This window comes from Amborella trichopoda, chromosome 13 (assembly GCF_054954075.1).
Source record: "Amborella trichopoda isolate Santa Cruz 75 chromosome 13, AtrichopodaSantaCruz75HAP2 v2.0, whole genome shotgun sequence".
NCBI lineage: Eukaryota > Viridiplantae > Streptophyta > Magnoliopsida > Amborellales > Amborellaceae > Amborella > Amborella trichopoda.
In genome coordinates this window covers 9364119-9386426 of record NC_142348.1, presented here as the reverse complement: position 1 = coordinate 9386426, position 22308 = coordinate 9364119, and the positions used below count along the sequence as shown (strand labels likewise).

The following is a 22308-nucleotide window of genomic DNA, read 5'->3' as shown; positions in this document are numbered from 1 at the left end:
CAATGCTTTCACGCTGCTTCATGCTGCTCCTCTTACTCCTTGTCACTTTTAATGGCGAATTTGCTTCTGCATTTCTCAACACTATTTGAAAGCAGGCTCTAATTTGATTGTTTAGAGCCTAGGCCCTATACAAACCGCACCCATAGATAAATAGGCTAAAGAGGGACTCCTCTTCTAACAAGGTCAAGCCCTTATATTGGAAAATGTACTAAACATGGACTCTTCTTTTACCAAGATCTAGGTGAACCCGCTCCGAATACCTTGTTATTTTAAAATATTATATAATATTTTTATGTATAAATTTATAAAAGTTAATATAATAATATATACATACTCTTTGATCTTCCTTTGGCACTCTTTATTTTTATATATATATATATATATATATATATATATATATATATATATATATATATATATATATATATATATCAACCATTTTTATGTTATATATAAAATATAAAGGTTATATATATTAATATAGATTATTTTATACATGCTTTTCATTTTTTTTACAAATCTTCTTATTAAAAAGTTGATAAATTATTGCCCAAGTGTTTTTGGTAATTTTTAGTAATTTTTGGTACACATTATTAAGTAATTTTTAAATTTTTAGCTATTTTTCTGCTATTATGTATAATCCGAGAGGTCTTCTAAATAATTTCTGGGTCTGGGGCCCGAGATCTAGACCCGACCGGGTCTAGTATCTCATGTATGAATTTCGGGTCGGGTCGGGTCTTGATCCAGCTCCAGGCATACCCAGACCCAACTCCCACCCCTATTAGGTGGGCTGTTGTTGCTTATATTTTTAAAAGAACCCAAATATTCTCACTTTATAGGCAATAAACCCAACCTGGTCAAACTATGGCGGCTCGACGTACTTTTCCTGTCCATTAATGCAATTCAAACCTGCTCCATCACTCGCCAATCTCCTCCAATAACCGAGCACCTTCCTCTCACTCCTGTTTGAAACGCAACAAACACATCTTCATACGAATGCGCGTTTCAAAGTAAAAACCCATTAATTAATGAATGAGGAAGAGATCGTCAGGTTGCATCCATCGAGCTTTCTCTCTCTTCTCTCTGCTTCTTCAGGTTGCATCCATCGAGCATTCTCTCTGCTTCTTCCTGCTCTTGCCACCATGCTTGGGTTTCTCTCTCTAAACACCCACTTGATGCTTGGGTTTCTCTCTCTAAACACCCACTTGCTTCGTTCAAGACCACCTGTTGCTCTACTTGTTTTCCTTCCTCTCTTTTGGGTTCCTGTTTTCTCTGCGGATTCCCAGTATGAGGCCTGTGGCGCTTACGATTGTGGTCCCATTAGTATCCGCTACCCTTTCGCGGTCGATGACCAACGGCCGGAATTCTGCACTTCTAGTGGCTTCAATCTCAATTGCACCAACAACACCCCCCTCCTAAACTTGAACAATCAATTATACCAAGTGAAACATATCGATTACCCGACTAGCACCATTGCCGTAGTAGCTGAAAGCATAATTAACACTATGGAATGCCCCAATCCTAGACATAATGTCACCCTCGACAATTCTCCATTCGAGTACTCCGCTGGAGTCATAACGCTTCTGGTTTACACGGACTGTCCTGCATCACTTCGTAGCTTGCCACCGGCGACTTGCCTCGGAGAAAATTCTTTTGCCATGCCTTCTGGCGCGGCTTATCCAGATGATTATCGACGTTGTCGGTTTTTGGTGGAGGTTCCAGTTTTAGAGAGCTCGGATTTGAGACTTTCTTCCGACTCTTATGCAGCAGTTGTGGAGGCGGGTTTCAATTTGTCATGGACTGCAGATGGGTGCGCACCGTGCACGGAGTCGGGTGGCCGGTGCGGATATAATCAGAGCCCGCCAGGATTCATGTGTTTCTGTGAGGACCGGCCTTATCCTGACGCATGTCCTCCACTTGATACCAGTAAGCCCATCCCTAACCCATTCTCTTCATTGCTTGCGCTGAGAAATAGGAAGCATTAGATAGAGCTCTTCCCCATAATGCTTTTACAATAACCAAAAGTAAAACCTTTCAGTAATTTAGAATCTCATCTCTGTTTTGGAAAATTAAGCTATAAGAGGATTCAGTAACATTCCCAACATACCCAAACTTTTGTTTGAAATTGCCCTGTTTTTTTGTAGTTTGTGCTTGTTATAAGTCCTATGTGACTACTGCTTTGTATTTGTTGTAAGGCTCTAGATGCCCAGGTTTTAGTTATTTCTTTTCACTCTTATTGATGAAGTGATTGACTTCCAGATAAAGTTTTTCATATTGTGATGATCTACAAAATGCAGTACAGTTGTTGCTTTCATTCCTTTGGATTGTCTCCTTTCCATCCTGGCAATCCAAATTTAAGTTCAGGTTGCTTGAATATGTGAGAGAGCAGAATGAAAAGGATGTGTTGTTCATTGTCAAGGATGAGAGAGAGAGAGAGAGAGAGAGAGAGAAGAGAGAGAACCTATTTCGTATTCATGTATACATACATATAAATCATTTACAGGTAGTGTATGTATGGTGCCTTGTCCATATGTAGGTATTTAGTCATAGACTCTCTCTTCTTTAGCTTTGGGCTATAGTCTTCATACCCAGGGATGAGGAGCATGAGTTTTAGTGATGACCCAAATCTATTCATTAAGAATTACCCAACCACTGGAAACCCCTTTTGTTAAGGTATATGAGCGTTAGCTTTACAAATAAAATGCTAAAATGCCTTACTTTTCATTAACGTTTGCACTGATTATTTCAATCCTTGGTATCACTGGTCAATTTCCTCATAGGGTCCTCACAATTGGACGTGTGGCTTTATACTCCTAAAGAGAAAGCCCAAATTCAACTGTTGTATGGTTAAAAGTAAAATGCAATTAATGAGTAAGAAAGCGATCTTTCAGTTGGGCTACCCTTTGAGCATTCTCTTTCTACGCCTGGTTTCTCTCTCTTGCCACCATGAAAGCTACCAGGCTTAGATTTATCTCGCTAAACACTCAAGTATTTGACTCAGGTCTTGTTGCCCTATGCTTCTTGTTTGCTCTCTTGGGATGTCCTGTCTTTTCAGCAGATTACCAGTATAAAGACAATTGCAGTCAATGATCACCAGCCAGTTATTTTCACTTACAATGGCTTCAATCGCACCTGCAAGGACTACATCCCCTTTCTAAACCTTGCCAAACAAATATACCAAGTAAAAGATATCAATCACCAGCCTAGCACCATTCCCATAACTGCTTAACTGCTAAAGAGAAGGTAAGGAATGCCCCAATCCTGGTCATAATGTCACCCTTGACAATTCCCCGTTCATTAAACGTCAGAAATGCCTTCTGTCCTTGGCGTCAGCAGTTTCAGTTTCTTGACTTGGAGACTCTTAAGCAACGCCTTGTGGTCTGGCTTATCCAAATGAATGTGGAGTTTGTAAGCCACTGGTGGATGTTCCAGTCTTGGAGAGGTTGGCTTCGAGACTTTTGTCTTCTGGGGGTTACACAAGGATTGTGGAGGCCGGGTTCAATCTGTCATGAACTGCAGATATGCGCAAACGGTGCATACGGTCGGTTGGCTGGTGCGGATCATATAATTGACCTGATTCCAGTGAGCCCATCCCTACCCAATTCTCTTCATTGTTTGAGCTAAGGAATAGGAAGCATCAGATGTAGCTCTTTTCCATTATGACTTTCCAACAACTAAAAGTAAATAAGATAATCTTGCTGAAACTAAATATTCCCTATATACCCCAAAGTTGTCTGCTTGTCTTGATGTTTCCCTAATTTTGTAGTGCGAGTATAACCTCTGAATGATCGTGTGGCAGTTATCTGATTCCTTTGATTTTTTTTAGTGAAATGAATCCCAACAATTTTAGATCTAATGATCCGGTTATCAAATTTGTTTCTAGTTTATTATATATTTGCTGGCTTTGGTGAAGCTCATAGTTAGTGTGAGAAACTTCCACCCAACCATCGAAATAGAGATTTGAAATCCATTTATTTTGCCAAAGTTTACACTGGAACTCCAGGGTTGCATTGATAGGACATTATTGGAGAGAAAATTTTGATTTATTCAACTTTCCGAATGAGTGGTCCATATTTCCTTTGTTCTTCTAACATGCCTCAAGAGTTAAGGCCTCTCTCCTTTTATTATATGTTTTTTAATTTTTTATTCTGCTATATAGATAAAGGGTCAAGTCTTCCTTGACTCCCAAGGGGCAGAGCTCCCATATTTTAAGTCTCTAGCCTTAAGTGGTGTGGGTGCGGAGGTTCTCATCTTGAACATCACTCAGTGCCTCACTCTTGCTCAATAATCGTCATCCCACACAGTGGTGAACTCCTCCCTCTCTCTCTCTCTTTCACACAAACTCACATGTTCACACATGGTGAATCCCCAACAGTTTAGAGCCACCGGTGCTGCTCTGATTACATGCTTTCTGTCTCTTCTTCTTTCTTGCATTCTCTGTCAGGGTGATGATCTTAATATTTACAAACCCTTTGCTCCTTTCAATTGATCGGGCATACAGTATAGAATATCCTCTCTGCTGCTCCCAGTCCAGGATTCTGTGGGTTCTCAGAACTTATTGCCCGGGGTTAAGCCAACCACCAGCTATCAAATTCATGGACAAAAACATTGATTTTAACTACGTATTGTATTATAAGCACATGATCCACATCACTATTCCTGTATTCGATTGAGTACTTTGACAATGGGAATCGTTTCGTCCCCTGACAATTCCCTTCCGTACCACATTGAGGGTTTCTACCTTCCTTGCTCCTATGTTGACATCAGCATCTCAAGTGTTCGAATTACACTGAAAACATTAACCTCACTGAAAACTTGAGGGTTGGAAAGCACCACAAGTTTTACTGCAGTTATAATCTTAAAATGTAGGAAGTTTATGTCTTCCACCTGATTCTTCTTGGACTCCACATCGTCTGTGACGATCCAGTCTTGAGGCTATGAAAGATGGCATTCAATTCTGGAGATCTGAGATGATTTGAGAGACGGGAATTTCCCTTCAATGGGAGCCATTTCCTTCAGAGTGCTTGAACCGCACGAGTTCTGGTGGTTGCTAATGCCACTGAAAGAACCACAACTGCTTGTCTCCCAAAGATGGATAACCTAGTAGGGAAGCCTGGTGAGGTATCCTTCCACAGATGACTTTCGTCATCTCATTATTCTACTGTGTTGAAGCATTTATGATTCTTTGGTAGCGAACCTCATAAATAGCTTTCAGTTTTAAGTGAATTTTATAAGACAGACTTGATTTTGCATCAGCATGATGCTTCTTTGGCATTTTTGTTATTTTTATGATCAATGCCTGTCTATTTTCAAACACGTCACGTCAATTTTCTTGTCCCTTTAGCAACTGTGGATAGATACATTGAATAGGAAACATGTAGATTGAACCCTGGATTGGTCTTCTTTCCTCATCTTACTCTGTTTCTGTGTTTGATATATTAAGCACCTCATGTTGCTGTAGAATTTCATGATAACATGCTGATAGATACATAGTCTCATGAGTTCGAAATTCGAAAATGGGTGGACCAAAAGGCTTTTACAGTAACTTGATGGTCTTGTTGAAAGAACATGCCCCATGCTCACCGTTTTTGTGGATCATGAGCCAGCCTCTGAGTTGTCCATGCTCACCTTGCTGAAAAAGTGGGTCCCTGGTTATCACCAAAATAAGTTTTATCATCAATCTAGTTGTAATGGTTTCAATCTAGACGTTGACCATGTTTTTATCATCAATCTGGCGAAGATTTGTTAAAATTTGTTTGTTCTATTTATTGGAAATTGCATTTTCCAATCCTTATGCACCACATTCACTTTTCATATACAAGGAGCCGATTGCTCTTTGCGATTTGAATAGAAACAAATGCCTTTCTGGTACAATCACTATTAGAAAATAAAAATGCTTTTGTTGTTGAAAAATGTAATAGTAATGGTTTTCAAATTGTGTGTAACACATCACAATGTTATGTAATTGCTTGTAACTTAGTATTCATGTATTTTGAACCACGTATAACCCTAGTGAGAGAGAGTTTGAAGGGTATCCTGTTGCAAAGCAAATAACTTGATAAAAAATTGCATCGTAAAATTTGCTTGATAAACTGCTGCATTATGGCACTAGTACTTGGGTTTCTTCTTTTATGTGGATATCTTCTTCCTTTACATAATGGGTTGTGTATAAATCAAGGTTGCTGCATTTCTTTGAATAACGTAGATTAATGGGCTCCTCTCTTTCTTAGGTGTTTGAAAACTTGTGAAGTTTAGTTGCTATTGCTTACTAGCTTGTTTGTTTCTATTCTTGAATTTGTTCTTCACTCAATGGTTTCATTTGTTCTCATTATTTATTGAAATTGCTTTACTTTTTTTTTTTTTTTTAGAAATTGCTTTACATGTGGTGTCCCTTTTTCCTTTTTTGTTGATAAAATGCTACAGGACTTTGTCAATGTATCTGGTGTGGGAATTTTTTTTCCATGAGTAGATAACTATGGGAATATTAGTTTTGTTTTTTTCCATGAGTAGATAATTATGGTTATCAAACATAGAAACCAAGAACTTCTTTAACTTCCTAAGTGGTTATCAAACACAGAAACCGGGAACTTCTCTAACTTCCCAGTGGTTATCAAACACAGAAACCAAGAAGTTCTTTAACTTCTTAGGAGGTTATCAAACACAGAAACCATGAACTTCTTAAAGTAACTTTTATCTTCCCAGCAAAGAGGAATTTCTAATTTGCAGTTCATGAACTTGCTTCCAGTTATCAAACAGGCCCTATATAAACCTTACCCTTAAATAAAAGAAAATTGTTTCATGCGGGCTGGATCACATTTCTACAATATGCCGTCCATAGGTAAAAAGCATCCATCTTAGAGATGGATGCAAATAGGTGGTTCATCTAAAAACAAATGTAATTAACAGTCTAAATGTTTTTTTAATATAATTATTATTTCTATTTTTCAAATTTTTTTTTAATATTCATGATCTCCATGTTAAAGATTTTATATTCACTAAAAACTAAGATAAAATTATATTTAAAAATATATTTATTGCCAAGCCGCATTTCTACAATATGCGGGCTGGCCACATAAAAACCATGTCCTTCAATAAAGGAAAATTGTTTCATGCGGGCTGGACCGCATTTCTATATATGCAGTCTAGAAATTGTGAAGCATCCATCTTTAAGATGGATGCAAGTAGGTGTTACCTCTAAAAACAATGAAAAGTAACGGTCCAAATGTTTTTTTACTAGAATTATTATTTATAGTTTTTAAAATTTATTTATTTTTTCATATTCATGATCTCTATGTTAGAGATTACATGTCCTTAAAAATTAAGTCTTAAAATCCATCTCAAAAATAGATTTACTAAGAGGCTCGCATTCCTACATATTCGGGCTTGGCCGCATAGAAACCGGGTCCTTAATAAATAAAGGAAAAAGTGTATATAAGGATGCTACCTTATAATGTAGAACTACGGATGCCCCTCAAAAATCTAGCGGAAAGGTAGTTTTAATGTTGAAAAACCCTTTGATTGATCATCTCGACATCGAGATGTATGACTATGAAAAATAAAAATATTTCAAGTCTTAGAAATAGTGCATTTTACACCATGTTATCTATACCGTCCATTTTCAAGATTTTCATTTGCAACTTGAAACAATCCAATCCGGCGCAACTTCAAATTTTGTCCTAATATGTAGTTTTTTTAAAAAACACTTCTTAGAATTATCTAAAAATCTATTTTCATGTCTAATTATAAAATTTTAAACTTCAAAAATGGTTAAAATCAGATATATAAACATATGAAAATCTTGAAAATGGACGGTGTGGATAATGTGTTGCAAGAGACACTATTTTTAGGACTCAAACTCTTCTTTTTTTCATACGCATGTTGAGATGATCAATTAGAGCGTTTTCAACATTAAAACTACTTTTTTCAATGGATTCTTTAGGTGCATCTTTATTTCTACATTTGAAGGTTGCAACCTTACGTAAACTTTTTTTTGACTCCGGGGCCAAGAGCCAACCTCTTGTTTTTTTTTTTCTTGTTTTTTTTTTTTTTTAGTAAATGGCTTAGCAGTCAAGTCTTCTTGACTCCCAAGGAGCACAACTCCAAAGTGTTCAAAATTTTAAGCTCTCTCTCTCCTGTTTACAGATATGCACATGAATTTGGCCAAGCCTATAACTCGCTTGCTCTCTCTCTAGAAGTGACTTGCGGTTGACGATCTCTCTAGGATTCTAGAGGTTATTACCAGTTGGTTTGTGTTGAATTCTGTTGAGGGCACCTCTTACACACTGATTCCTTCATCTTCTCTCGGTGTCAGCCATGGCTGCTACTCTACCTGCTTGGTTTCTCTCTCTTCTCTTTTGTTGTATTCTCTCTCGAGGTTACGATGTTAATCCTTATAAAGAATGCGCTCCTGTCAATTGCTCGGGCATCAATATTCAATTCCCATTCTCTGCTGCTTCCAGTCCAGAGCTATGTGGACTCTTCAAAATTGATTGTGGAGGGTTAAGCTCCCCAACCACTATCAAATTCCTGGACAAATCGTATGATGTTAAGAACATATCCTACCCTGAGCGCACTATCAATATCACTGCTCCCTTATCTGATTTCTTTGACAATGGGAATTGTATTTTTTTCCTTCACAAAATTTCCCTTCCAGACCACATCGAGGGTTTCCATCTTCCTTCCTCCTATGTTAATATCAGCATCTTCTACAATTGTGATAATCACTCTCTCCTCAGTAACCAAGAAACCATTTGGGCCCTTAAAGGGTGCGAGAAGAACCAGGAGATTTATTGCACTGATAAACAAGAAATAGTAAATAATTTAACTCCTCCATCTGCTTGTTCTTGGATTCAGTATCCTGTGCTAGAATCCAGTCTTAAGGCTATGAAACATGGCAATGGATCCTGGACCCTTCAGGAGCTTTCAAAGGAGGGTATTGCCCTTCAATGGGAGCAATTTCCTTCAGAGTGCTCAAATTGCACTAGTTCTGGTGGCCGCTGTGCGTTGAATGCCACTGATAGAAGGACGACTGCTTGTTACTGCAAGGATGAGGAAGCTTGTGACAGCGGTATTCTTCTATGGTTGATTTCATTCTTATCCATGTTCGGTTTCTTCCACAGTTCTTTTAAAATTTTTTTCAAGAAATTTGTCGTGACATATATAGTTCTTTGGTTACTTAGCTCTTATATTGCTCTTGGTTTTTGTGAAATTGATCATATACTGGACTTTTTATCAGCATCATTATTGGTGAACTTTATCAAACCAAACCTAAAAATCCTAATTTCAATAATTCATTCTTATAAATAAAATTAACAAAAATAAAATTAAAATTATTAGCCACTAGATTTTGATCTGCATTAATTTTTGTTGATATTTTTTATCAATTACTTGTGGCATTCATGATTCGTGAGTAGCTTACCTCATTGCTTTTGTGAAATTTATAGAGACCATATAATTGTTTTTGGATTGGCAGGATGTTTCTTTGGTTGACCGTTAACCACATAAAAAATGCTGGTTTTACGTGTCCTGATTAGTTTGAATGGGAAAGGGGATCAAGTTATTTTGCATTCTCGAAAGAGGTTTTGTGCAGGTCACCAGGTCCAAGTAAATTCTGGGTTCAGGTCCGGATCCAGGTATTTTGGACTCGACTGGGTCCAGTTCCAGGATCAAGGTATTCTAGGCTCGACCGGGTCTGGGTCCCATGTATGAATTTCAGTCTGGGTTCAGCCGTACTATGACCCTACCGGACCCGTTCCCACCCCAATAATAGTGGTGGGTATTATTGCCTATATTTTTGAAAGAAAAATATTCACACTTTATAAGACAATTAAAACCGTGGAGAAGAAACCCAACCTGGTCAAATTATTCCGGCTCCGATTCTACATAAACAACTTACTTTTTTCTCTCTATCAATTCAAACTTGCTTCATCACTCGCCAATTTGAGACGAATTGTGCCTATAAAAGTAAACGCCCATTAATTAAATAATGAGGAAGAGATCTTCAAGTTTCACCCATCGAGCTTTCTCTCTGCTTTTTTCTCCTCTTGCAACCATGCTTGGCTTTCTCTCCCTATACACCCACTTGATGCTTGGGTTTCTCTCTCTAAACACCCACTTGTTTCATTCAAGACCGCCTGTTGCTCTACTTGTTTTCCTTCCTCTCTTTTGGGTTCCTGTTTTCTCTGCGGATTCCCAGTATGAGGCCTGTGGCGCTTACGATTGTGGTGCCATTCGTGTCAGCTACCCTTTCACAGTTGATTACCGGCGGTCAGAATTCTGCACTAACAGGGGCCTCAATCTCACCTGCATCGACAACACCCCCCTCCTAAACTTGACCAATCAATTATACCAAGTGAGACATATCGATTACCAGACTAGCACCATTTCCGTAGTTGCTCAAAGCATAATTGACAGTATGGAATGCCCCTATCCTAAACATAATGTCACCCTCGACAATTATCCATTCAATTACTCCACTGGAGTCATGACGCTTCTGGCTTATATGGATTGTCCTGCATCACTTCGTAGCTGGCCAACTGCGATTCGGGTGCCTTGCCTCGGAAATTCTTTTGCCATGTTTTATGGCTTATCCATTGATTACCGACGTTGTCGGTTTTTGGTGGAGGTTCCAGTTTTAGAGAGGTTTGCTTTGAGACATTCTTTCGACTCTTTGTGGAGGCGGGTTTCAGTGTGTCATGGACTGCAGATGGGTGCGCACCGTGCATGGAGTCGGGTGGCCGGTGCGGATATAATCAGAGCCCGCTAGGATTCATGTGTTTCTGTGAGGACCGGCCTTATCCTGACGCATGTCCTCCACTTGATACCAGTAAGCCCATCCCTAACCCATTCTCTTCATTGCTTGAGCTGAGAAATAGGAAGCATTAGATAGAGCTCTTCCCCATAATGCTTTTATAATAACCGAAAGTAAAACCTTTCAGTAATTTAGATTTTCATCTCTGTTTTGGAAAATAAACAATAAGAGGATTCAGTAACATTCCCAACATACCCAAACTTGTCTGAAATTGCCCTGTTTTTTTGTAGTTTGTGCCCTGAAAATATTTTATTAAAAGCTCCGAGTGATTGTAGACAAAAAGACCCGTTATGGGCTTTTCTTGAGTTTTCAATTTCAATTACTTTAAAATTGTTAAAATAATATGGTCAATTTGGTTATTATTATGTTAAAAATATACATGAAGTGGGTTTAGGTCCTTCGCTTCGATGACAGATGAGGGAGGGGGTTAACAAAGACCCGGATGATAAATTTTGGAGTGGGAAAATTAAGGCAGTTAACAAAAATTATTTTAAGAAAAAAGTTTTTATCAAGCTCGTAATTTTACTTGTAAACGTAAAGTTGCAGTAACCTAAACCGTCGATTTTATTTAAAAGCAAAGTTGAGGCCTGTTTCCAAGGCCACCATCGAGGAGGTATAGAGTCTCAAAAAATGAGTTATGTGACGAACTGCGGCAATAAATTTCACACAGGATCCAAGTATAATACTGAAACAAAGCACATATGCATTAAGCATGATTGAGCATAATCATAACACATATTCCCACTAGCTGAATGGCAGATACTTTGACTATGCCGAGAGATTGAGAGATTTGTAATATAATCATATCAAGGTATGGGTTTTAGGAGTCCTTGATTCTATTCACGGTCATACTTATTGTTCATAGAATGAGTGTAGCAGATATGAGGATGTTTAAATGGATGAGTAGTAAGAAAAGAAGAAAAGAATTCGAAATGAATGTTGTGTTTATACGTCCTTTAAAAGCCTTATGAGAGTTTGTATGAGCATTTTATATAGTGAAACATAAGCTCAGTGGGAATGTGGTACTCTTGTGGATCATATTGGGCAAATGTGATTTGTCAATACTTTTGACTAGGCTCGACGTGCTAGGCCAGCCGAGTTTGGAAAAACCCAAGATACCTGGGCATAGGGATCTATTGAGAAAGTTTTTGTAGGTTAGCTTTTGATGATGTCGGAGTATGCCCAGATGAGAGCTGAGGGACTGTATGGCCCTTCCGTGTGATAAACAACTTTTAGAGGCATAACTAAAAACTTCATCCTTATATCATCTCACGACATGTACATAGATAACCATATTGAGACTCACCAATGAGGGTGAAACGTGTACATGTGCGAAAGATTACCCCTATTCACCATAGAGTCATGGTTGCATCATGGTTTGAAGGACCATAATTTTTTGGTCTCTAGGGGAGAACCTGAAATCCATATAATGGGATTGCGTCCCTTAGTCTATCGGCTGATTTTGGTAGTCCAATCATGAGCCCCTGCAGTGGACTGTGAGCAATGGAAATTGTTAGGTTAGTTTGAGAAAACTAGGTGAATCGTGATCCGCAGTTGAAGGTGGAGTGCTCCTGTATATTGATAAATTCCTAGATCTAACGGATCCCATTCCCATCAAAATTAATTAGCTTTAATTAATTTTATGATATATGATTTTTAGAATGTTTATTTGAATTTTTGTGAATCTTCTGATATTTTATTTTTGTCATTTGGATTTATAAGTTAAGGAAAATTAATTTTTCAATATTTTAAATAAAATATAAGATTTAAAAATTTTAAATGCAAAATAAAATATTTTCTAAAAATATATGAGACCTCCATAAATATGGGGGCTCAATTTTGAACATGTGGGATTGGGTGGGCCAACGTATGGTCACCAAAGAGTGGCACGCCCCACCCATTGTGACTAACGTCTTCACTAAGATTGGGTGACAGTTGTCCCCTTGTTTGTTGGCTTTTTCTTTTGGGTATAGCCAACTTATATGATAAGATTAAATATTTGAAATATTTAGTAAATCTTTGAGTCAAGATTGCTTGATCTAATAAATAAGAATTAGATATATTAAAATAGAAACTTTCTTTATTTGAAAGACTTGATGGGAATGGTACTAGGAAAGGGAGGAAGAGGCTCTAGCACACACCCCTTTGAATCTTGATGGTGGATCAAAGGGATGACTCACTCACATCTCTCACCTCACAAGTCTCCCTAGATCGACGGTCAAGATTTGACCATACAAATTGATGCAAACCCTAAGACATAAGAAATCTATAAAAGGATGCTCTCCTACCTCATAAAATCACTACACTTATTATCTCTTCTCTCTTTATCTCTCTCTCAAAAATTTTAATTTATATACACCATGTTTGATTGCATAATCCAACTTTCAATGAATAGATTTGGGAAAATTTAGGTGTGGTACCAATAAGATTAGATGAGAGAAAGTAAACTTACATGTGCTAGCCATGGGCGGCACAAATCCAATACAACACGTGTTAGGAGGTGCGAGCTAGTTCAAGTGGAATGCTTAAGAAAGATAAAAGATAGGCCCAAAAGGACATAGTTGCAAATAGTGAGAAAAGATATGAAGACTTTTGGCCTCATTGAGACTATGACCCATATTAAAGAATAATGACGAGCCAAAATTTGTGTAGCAGAAGCTAATTACTTAGAAAAATGCTTTGATGACGACTCATTCATTCCGTGGATGTTATATGGATCTTTTTCCATTTATACGATTGTTTTATCGTGTTATGTATTGCTCATGCACAAAGGGTTTGGACATACATTTCACATGCACAAGGACACATGATATTTTTTGTTTAAATCATCAGAAAGTGAGGTCCAACACTCACATAGCATTAATCACCTCAATTCGAGACATAGGCAGATGAAACATACGTGTGATTTGTAATTATGACATCAATGAAAGGTTGAGGCTCTATGTCAGGAACCAACATGTTTCATGTAACATACGTCTTAATAAAAAATTGTATACGAAAGCCAAATTTGAGCTATGTGGTTCATATTTCTTCAAAGTGGCAACCGGGTGGTACAGGGCCCCTAAGCTCTGTGGTTCATATTTGTCTAGAGTAAGTTGATCCAAATATTTTGAACCACATGTTGGCTGCTTTATTTTATTTTATTTTATTTCTCTTCAAGGGCCCCATATATTCATTCGATCTTAGTTTGTTTAAGAAACCTTTTTTCCTTATTACTATGTGATGAGATCTTTTTTGTTTTTTAAGAAACCTTTTTTCTTTATTACTATGTAATGAGATCTTTTTCTTTTTCTATTGTATGATTTTTCATCTCCTCATATTTTTTTGCATTATCTAGGTTTCGTTCGTCGGGTTTTGTGACATTATTCTCAACTAAGAAATGATCTTTCTTTCTTTCTTTTGCGTGTAAACCCCAATTTGGTTTTTTTTTTTTTTCAATTTCAGACCATTTTGTTGCTTGCATTTTTTTTTTTGCTGAGGTTGTTGGTGTTTTCACTTTTTTTTTTTTTGTTCTTCTGATTGTTTATTTATATTCTTGATTGCATAGTGAACCTGATGCCTCCTCTTTTTATCATTGTTTGCTCCTACTGTTTTGACAAAAGTTATAGTTCTTGCTTCTATGAAATTGTTTTTGCTACCATATCTGTAACTATATCTTTTTATTCCTGGTTTTGTTTGAACTGCTTATACTATCATTTAAAACCTGGGTTCTCATCTTCCTTATGTTTGTTTGCCCTTTTCAACTGGCTTGCTTTACCTATTCAGTATTTCCTTTTGCAAAATCTCAACTCTTTTATTTTTTCGCTTTTATTATGTCACCGCTCAACTTCTAAAATTTGAATTCCTTCTTATCGTCAGATTTCTTTTTCTACAATGATCCCTTGCTGAGTGAGATGCAGTCTGTAATCCCTATTTATCAGCCAAAGTTAAAGTCTGCATTTTTCTTCCTTTTACATTGCAAGGTGCAATTATTATGCACATTTTGATTCTTGTTTATAGCATTTTATTTGTTGTTTATCAAATCTCACATTGGTTTTTGTACCCATTTGCACATTGACAGTGGTTTTGTTACCCTATTTCTTTCGTAATATATGTTAATAATTTTTATTATTGGGTCACCTCCTCAATATTAATGTGTGTTAATGATTTCTTTTGCTGAGTTGCCTCCTTGACAGCCCTGATGGCATCATATTTCGTGCATCTTTTGACATTTTCTTGCTCACAAGGATAAGAGCTAAATTAATTTTTTTTTTCTTTTTGTCTCTTGTGATTAGTTACATTTTGGTCTAATAAGGGTGGAGACTTTAAACTTTCCCTTAACCCATCCCAAGTCCGGATAAAGGAGTTGGGTTAGTTAGGCAGCTAGTGTAAAATTTTGCCACATCTTATCATAGAAGAATATGATTCATATAGTCGACCTCGGATAATTGGGATAAGGTTTGGATGATGATGATGATACAAAAGCAAAGTTTGAAATGGGAATGTTTATGCTGGGCCGACCTTGGAGCAATTAGTTAAAATGAGGCAAAAATGGGATGCGATTGGATTAAGACCTGCATGTAGTGCATCCGACGTGCATCCTAGTTCTTTCTATCAATTGCACCACGATGTGTGATTCAGTTGCACTGGCTTAGCGAGACCACTAATAGTGATATTATAAATATTTGTATATACATAAAAGGTGAATAGAATGATCTTAACTCTTATTGCACTGTGCGCGAAATGTTGATCATCAAGTGACCTTGTGTACTCTCACTAGCCTAAGATTATATTAAAGAGTGGAGACTTGATGTTGCTAATTAACTTGCTACCATATCGTGATAATTCATTTAGCAGGAATAGAGGTAAGATAGTTGTCAGGTGAAAAAAGAATAATAACATGGTTGGAGTAAGACTATTGGCATCACATTACATTTGGTATACAGTGACATTCATATATAACATGATACTTATATGTTGTAATTATATAAGTTTTTACTGAGTTTATTCTATTAAAGACAATTTTGGGAAAAGTATTACATGTGATATATGTCCTTTTTGTAAATGATTTCTTAGACTCCATGAGCATGTTTGATTAATTGATGAGTATTAGCTTGCGTAATGAGCCCAAAACTTTTAGGATTGCTAAGATTTGAAACCCATGAGATATATAAAGTTTCATAAGACTAGCGGAAATGCTAATGTAATCATAATTTTCTGGTGAGCTTGATTTTGACATAATCCTATCAAAACTAAATAAATGATTAATTTGGATGAGTGTAATCTAGATCAAATACCATTCAAATTAGGAGGAGAAGAGAAGTTGTCTTATTGTTAGCAAGTCCATGATATAACTTATTATTAAGATATAATGGGAAAAGAATCGAGTGGTTAACACGACATCTGTTCCTCCTTCTTTTCCCTACACACTTCTTCCTTTTTCTCCTTGTACAAAAATAATAGGCTCTATCTGTCATTTTCTCTCGCTTCTGAAGAAATATTGACTGTTGGATGTGTTTTTTGAGCTAAAATGCAAGGGAAACACACTTTGAAATTCCACAATTATAGGAAAGAGATAATCTTAAAATGATAAGAGCCCAGCAGTTGTCAAACCCATATATGTTTAACATACTACAGGTCATGATGAAAAGCTAATGTACATGATTATATAATATATTTGCACAATACACTTCAAATATCTAGCCAGGTGTAGCAAAATGAGGACTTGCCATCTATGGCCCTGATACATCGTGAAACTCGGTCATATATCTTGGTGAATGGTTTGTTATAAAAGACTATCAAATAATTTGATATGAGATCAAAATCTGGGACTTATATTCCAAGAGTCCCTAAATGCCTCTCCGCATGATATTAGAGGAGATTGGTGTTATTTGTTATGTATTTAGATTTGTCGTTCATCAAAGAGGGTTTGACATCTGGACCCTGTGAAACCTCAGCAAATCATATCAAAATGAGGTGTTATTTTGCAGATATTGACGATAAGACCTTATATACCTCTGGTCCAAGAATTATACAAATTAGACATCATTTGATACATCAACGAAATTCATTGGTCGCCATAAGATTCCCTAACTACCATTTCCCTAATGTTATTAGGAGATTGATCCAAAACTTTTGGAAAGTCATATGTAGGTATAATAATCCTCTCCTAAAGTTTAGGATTATTTGGAGATTATCGGACCCTTATCTGTACCTATCGGCAACCAAGGCTCATATCAGTCATCTACGAGGTTTGTACTCATGAGCTAGGTTGACCTCCCGGCACTATTATTGAGATATCTCCCAATCTGCAAGTAGTTTTCTCATGGGGCCTAGACCTTTGGGTTCTTGCCCCAATGCCCTATCAATTATGGGAGGGTGGCAATCTATGGATCTGGCGTGTGGATGCAATTGAAGCTACAATAGAAGTCATAAAACTATGCAAAAGCATGATCGCCAAACCTAATTATCTACCAAGATATGGAGCGTTTTGGCTCCAAATTTTGTGAAGATATGCATCATGAGCCCTTCTACTTGATTATCAAGTTCCCAGGGTCCATAAGTCCGTGTGATGATACGATTGTGCCCCCAATGGTCAGTTCTACTGTTGAAATATACGATAGAAAATGCATCAACTTTGAATGGAAATATCTGCCTCGTTGCTATTTTATTTCAGGTGAGACTTGGATTGTTGGATTCGTCTTTAAGTCCTCTATCATCATGTAAATTTGAAGTCAATAGAATTAGTCATTAGAAAGTAGCATCAATTAGACTTAGCCATGGTAGTATTGCACACTGGTTTGATTGATGATAGATGTAGATATGCTTCAAAACCTAAATCAATGGTGTTCTGACCGCTATAGAGGTCTAATGTAGCCCCAATTTTCGATAAAAAATCAATTTTTTTTCATTATATGAAAGTTAAAGGGAATTTGTCCCTCTATAGGTTAGTTCTCTTGTTCCTTAAATATTCTTTTTCTTTAAATATTTTGGGGTCATAATAATATATTTCATATACACATTTTGGCAGACACGGACAAACTCTCTTCTTGGTTTTTGCGCAATAATCTCTTGAGTCTACTCCTCTGAGACTCATGGATTTGCATTATTTATATGTCTTCAGCTCAAGATTATGGCCTAACGATGAGAAAGACACCCTCTAATTTTTTAAAAGTAAGTGTATTTGAGCGAAAAAGAAGCGAAGTCATGGAGAAATGTGAATCATTTTGTGAGGTAAGGAATTTCTATCTGCTCCATATTTATTGGCTATTGAGTTGTTATTTTTGTTGTGACTTGTCCAGCAAGCCAAAAATGTATATAACGAGATCTTCATTTTACTAGTCTAATTTTATCGTAAATTGAAGAACATTCTTACCGATGGCATCACGGTTGGACATATAAGTATGTACTAACTAATTAACATTTTTTTATTCATTATTCATTTTATTCTCCTCTCTCTAATGTTGTTTATCTGAATTGCTATTTTGCCGGTAATTGATAGTAGGTCTCTGTCTCTCATCCCAATTATGCGTGCATTCAGACTTCACCAATGATTATTTGATTAGATGGATAGATTTTTTATGTTTAGTGTAAATTGTACTTCTTTAGGATGAATAATCCAAATCAATGACCTTGAGTTTCATACTAATAGTCCTTAAAAAAAATCATAAAAGAATAAAAATTAAGGAGAAATGTGGATCATTTCTTGGGGCAAGAAATTTCTATCTGCTCCATACTTATTGGTTGTCAAGTTTTGATTTTTTCCGTTGCGACTCACCCAGCAAGTAAATGATGTATATAGCAAGGTCTTCATTTTTCTAGTCTAATTTTGTGGTATATTGAGAAACATTCCAGATGATGTCATCATAGTTAGTTATAGCAATATGTTTTAAGTAATTTTTTCTAATGTTCTATATTAACGACTCGTTTTATTCTTCTCTTTCTACTATTGTTTATCTGGATTGCTATTTTGCAGGTAATGACCGAGTCAGGACAAAAAAGAAAGTAATAATAGGTCTCTTTCTCTCTGGCTCTTTCTCTCTCTCTTTCTCATCCAAATTATGCCTACTTTTCAGACTTCACCTTTGGCTGTCTAATTGATGGATGGAACTTTAATGTTTAGGGTAAATTGTACTTATTTTAGAAAGAATAATCCAAATCAATGACCTTCTCTCTATCTCTCTCTCATCCATATTATGCCTGCTAATCAGACTTCTCCAATGACTATCTAATTGGATGGATATATTTTTATGTTTAGTGCAAATTATGCTTAATTAGAATGAATAATCCAAATCATTGATGTTTAGTGCAAAATGTAATTCTTTAGAATGAATAATCCAAATAACTGACTCACTTATGATTATATTCAACATCATCATCGTCTTATCCTTATCTCAATTGTTTGGGGTTAGAAACACTAATCCTGTTCCATTAATAAGTTCAAGATTCATGAAAATATGTGGAAAAGTTTTACAATGTGGCTGCCTACAAACAGAACCCTCCTCCTTTATCTAGGCTTGAAATTGGCATGACCTGCCATGGTGGAGTTTGAAAAATTCATTTATCATACTCCAACATTATCCTCACAAACTTTTTATTCCTACCCATATCACACAGATCTTACTCTTGCTATACATCTTGCCACCATGCCATTGCTGCTCATAACTTGTTTTCTCTTCTTACAGGTATTTTAATTACAATTACAATGGGAGCAATACTTATAACAATAGCATTTATTATGATGTCCAAAGGAAAAATTAAAATGTCCAAAGGAGTAGAGGGCCAGAATGTTGAGGAGTTCCTTAAGAATTATGGGAATGAAATGCCCACAAGATACTCATACAAGGACATCAAAAAAATGACCAACAACTTCAGGGAAAAGTTAGGTCAGGGAGGGTTTGGAAGTGTATACAAAGGTAAGCTCATTGACGGGCGCCTCATTGCTGTAAAGGTGCTAACAGAGCCAAAGGGTAGTGGTGAAGAATTTATTAATGAAGTTGCAACCATTGGCCGTATACACCACATAAATGTGGTTCGCCTTCTTGGTTTCTGTGCTGATGGTTGGAAAAAAGCTCTTATATATGACTTCATGCCCAATGGCTCTCTCGAAAGCCATTGCCTCCATTGGGAAACACTGTATAAAGTAGCACTTGGTACGAGTCGTGGGCTCGAATATTTGCACTGTGGTTGTGAAACTCGCATACTCCATCTCGATATCAAGCCTCATAATATTTTGTTGGATGAAGACTTTTGCCCCAAGATTTCTGATTTTGGTCTCGCAAAGCTATACTCCAATAAACAAAGTGTAATATCACTAACTGGTGCTCGAGGAACGATTGGTTACATGGCTCCTGAAGTATATTCAAGATCATTTGGGGTTGTTTCACATAAATCCGATGTGTATAGCTTTGGAATGTTGCTCTTGGAAATGGTTGGTGGGAGAAAAAATTTTGATCAACGAGCTAATTCTAGTGAAGTATACTTTCCAGATTGGGTGTATTCTCGCCTTGAATGTGGAGGAGATCTTGAAGTGGGAGATATCAAAGGAGAGGAAGAAGAAATGTCAAAAAGGATGATGGTAGTTGGTCTTTGGTGCATACAAATCAACCCAACGGACCGTCCAAGTATAACCAAGGTGGTTGAAATGCTTGATAGTAACTCGCAAACTTTAGTTTTGCCTCCTAAGCCTTCATTCTCTTCTCCAAAGAAGAGATCTTCCCTCGAGTCAGATTCTTGCCATACACAAATGTCCATATTGTGATAAAGGCGTAATAATCCTTGGAGGTATAAACCTTTTTTCTAGGAGAGAGAGATTTGAAAATTTGAATTACATAAAATCTTGTCATGATTTCAAATCCAACTTGTAATTGACCACGGTTTTCACAGGTGAACAATAATGTTATGGCTCAACAACCACTCTCCCTCCTCTTCTACCCTAACTTTCACCAATGCTTTCACTGAATAAGGTGACCCGTTGGTTAAATATTAGTTTGTAGAGTTTTCCTAATCTTTTAGTTTAAATAAAGCTCTCTATTTTTGTTTCCTTTTATAGCTTATTTTTCTGTTCATTATGGAGCATGGTGGTGAGCCTCCTTGGATTTCAAAGCAACTAATACTATTATCCTTTTATTAGGAAATGATCAATGCATCATTGCCCTTTTATTAGCAATATTTATTTTAAGGAGAAGTATAAAAAGAGACCATTTACTTTTAATACAAGGAGATTCTTGTCCGTCAGATTTCAAATCCGATGATTGTGAGTGTATCATTGACTAAACTCATAGTTCAAAAAAATAAATTTTTTTCGAACTTTGTGGAATATCCCAATTCATCAAATTTAACATCTAATAGTTGGTAGCAATTATGACCTCCTTGTAACAATGATAAATAGTCTCATTGTGTATAATCCCTTGATTTCTAATTGGTTTCATGATGTTCGTTAAGTTTAGCGAGCCACCAAATGCTGTAGCCGAAACATATGCCCAAAATTTCCTTTGGTTTTCTCATAGGGTAATAAAAAAAACTCAGCCAATCATCTCTACCAATTAATCACATTTGTTCATACCTTAGTCTAATCAAGCCCTCTGTCAAAACCACATTAAAAAGACAACTCGTGAACCTAGGTATAATCCAATACCATCATCTCCCTTAACTTCATTTTGAGAATGATGGATGCAATCTCTTCTTCTGTTTTTATACTTCTTTCCACCTTCAATCTCTTTGCTTGATCCCTACAAGCATATGATGTGGCATTGGTCATATGAGTTCAGGTGGATTGTTGCTTGGGTGACCTCATGGAAAAAGTAATGGCTCATTGGCTTTCATGATGATGTAATTGCAAAGGATGCTGTAATAAAAATGAAACTATAGGATTTCAATTTTGAGAACTAATTTTCTCTTTCAGTAATTTCAAAATCAGGTGAGTTACTCAGCCTCTACCTCTGACCTAGGCGAGTACGTTGCTTGGTCTCACTCCAAAATGGAAAATGGGATTTAAGGGAGAGAGAGGAGATGAGGAAAGTAAAACTGGGATTCAAAGAAGGGCCTGAAGAATATGCAGAGAAAACCAAGACTCTACGTCCATCAGATTCCAATAACCTCCCGGTACAAGCAAGCCTTGTTCTGTTAACTCTAGCTGACAATTGACCGTGGGAAATGGAATTGAAGGAAGGCTATTCAAGAAAAATCAAAATATGTGGCGATGAGAAGTTACACCAAAGGGTTTTTCATGGCAAGTAGAGAGCAAATGTTCGGCTTTTTAATGTTGCAGAGCCAGATATACAAAGATGGTTTTTAGGAAGAAATATTTGAGAGAAAGGGTCTTCGGTTGAAAGATAGCTACATAATAGATAAATGGAAAAGTATACAATAACATCAATTATCTTTAGTGTAAGGTGGTCACGTTTAATCTTTGACCATTGGAAATGAAATTCGGTGGTCGTATTTATTTTATTGACCAAGGTCAAATGAGATATTGTGACACACCCAAGCTATCAGATTTTACATTGGATAGTTGTAAG

At 36.7% G+C, this 22308-nt stretch overlaps 1 protein-coding gene across 9 annotated transcripts; it reads left to right on the top strand.

Annotated features, from left to right (window-relative positions):
- Positions 1 to 838: 838 nt before the first annotated feature.
- Positions 839 to 20837, top strand: LOC148779015 (rust resistance kinase Lr10-like). 9 transcript variants are annotated; one of them, XM_088855582.1, is made up of 4 exons: positions 8976 to 9067; positions 17820 to 18022; positions 18765 to 18803; positions 19474 to 20837. In XM_088855582.1, exon 4 carries the CDS (start codon positions 19494 to 19496, stop codon positions 20547 to 20549), a length of 1056 nt encoding a protein of 351 aa, XP_088711708.1. In that variant the 5' UTR covers positions 8976 to 9067; positions 17820 to 18022; positions 18765 to 18803; positions 19474 to 19493; the 3' UTR covers positions 20550 to 20837. The 9 variants fall into 9 exon arrangements, with proteins under 9 accessions (XP_088711703.1, XP_088711711.1, XP_088711704.1 ...); XM_088855583.1 differs by lacking the exon at positions 8976 to 9067 and adding an exon at positions 10605 to 10825 and having other exon boundaries at positions 17913 to 18022; XM_088855581.1 differs by lacking the exon at positions 8976 to 9067 and adding an exon at positions 10605 to 10825.
- Positions 20838 to 22308: the final 1471 nt, after the last annotated feature.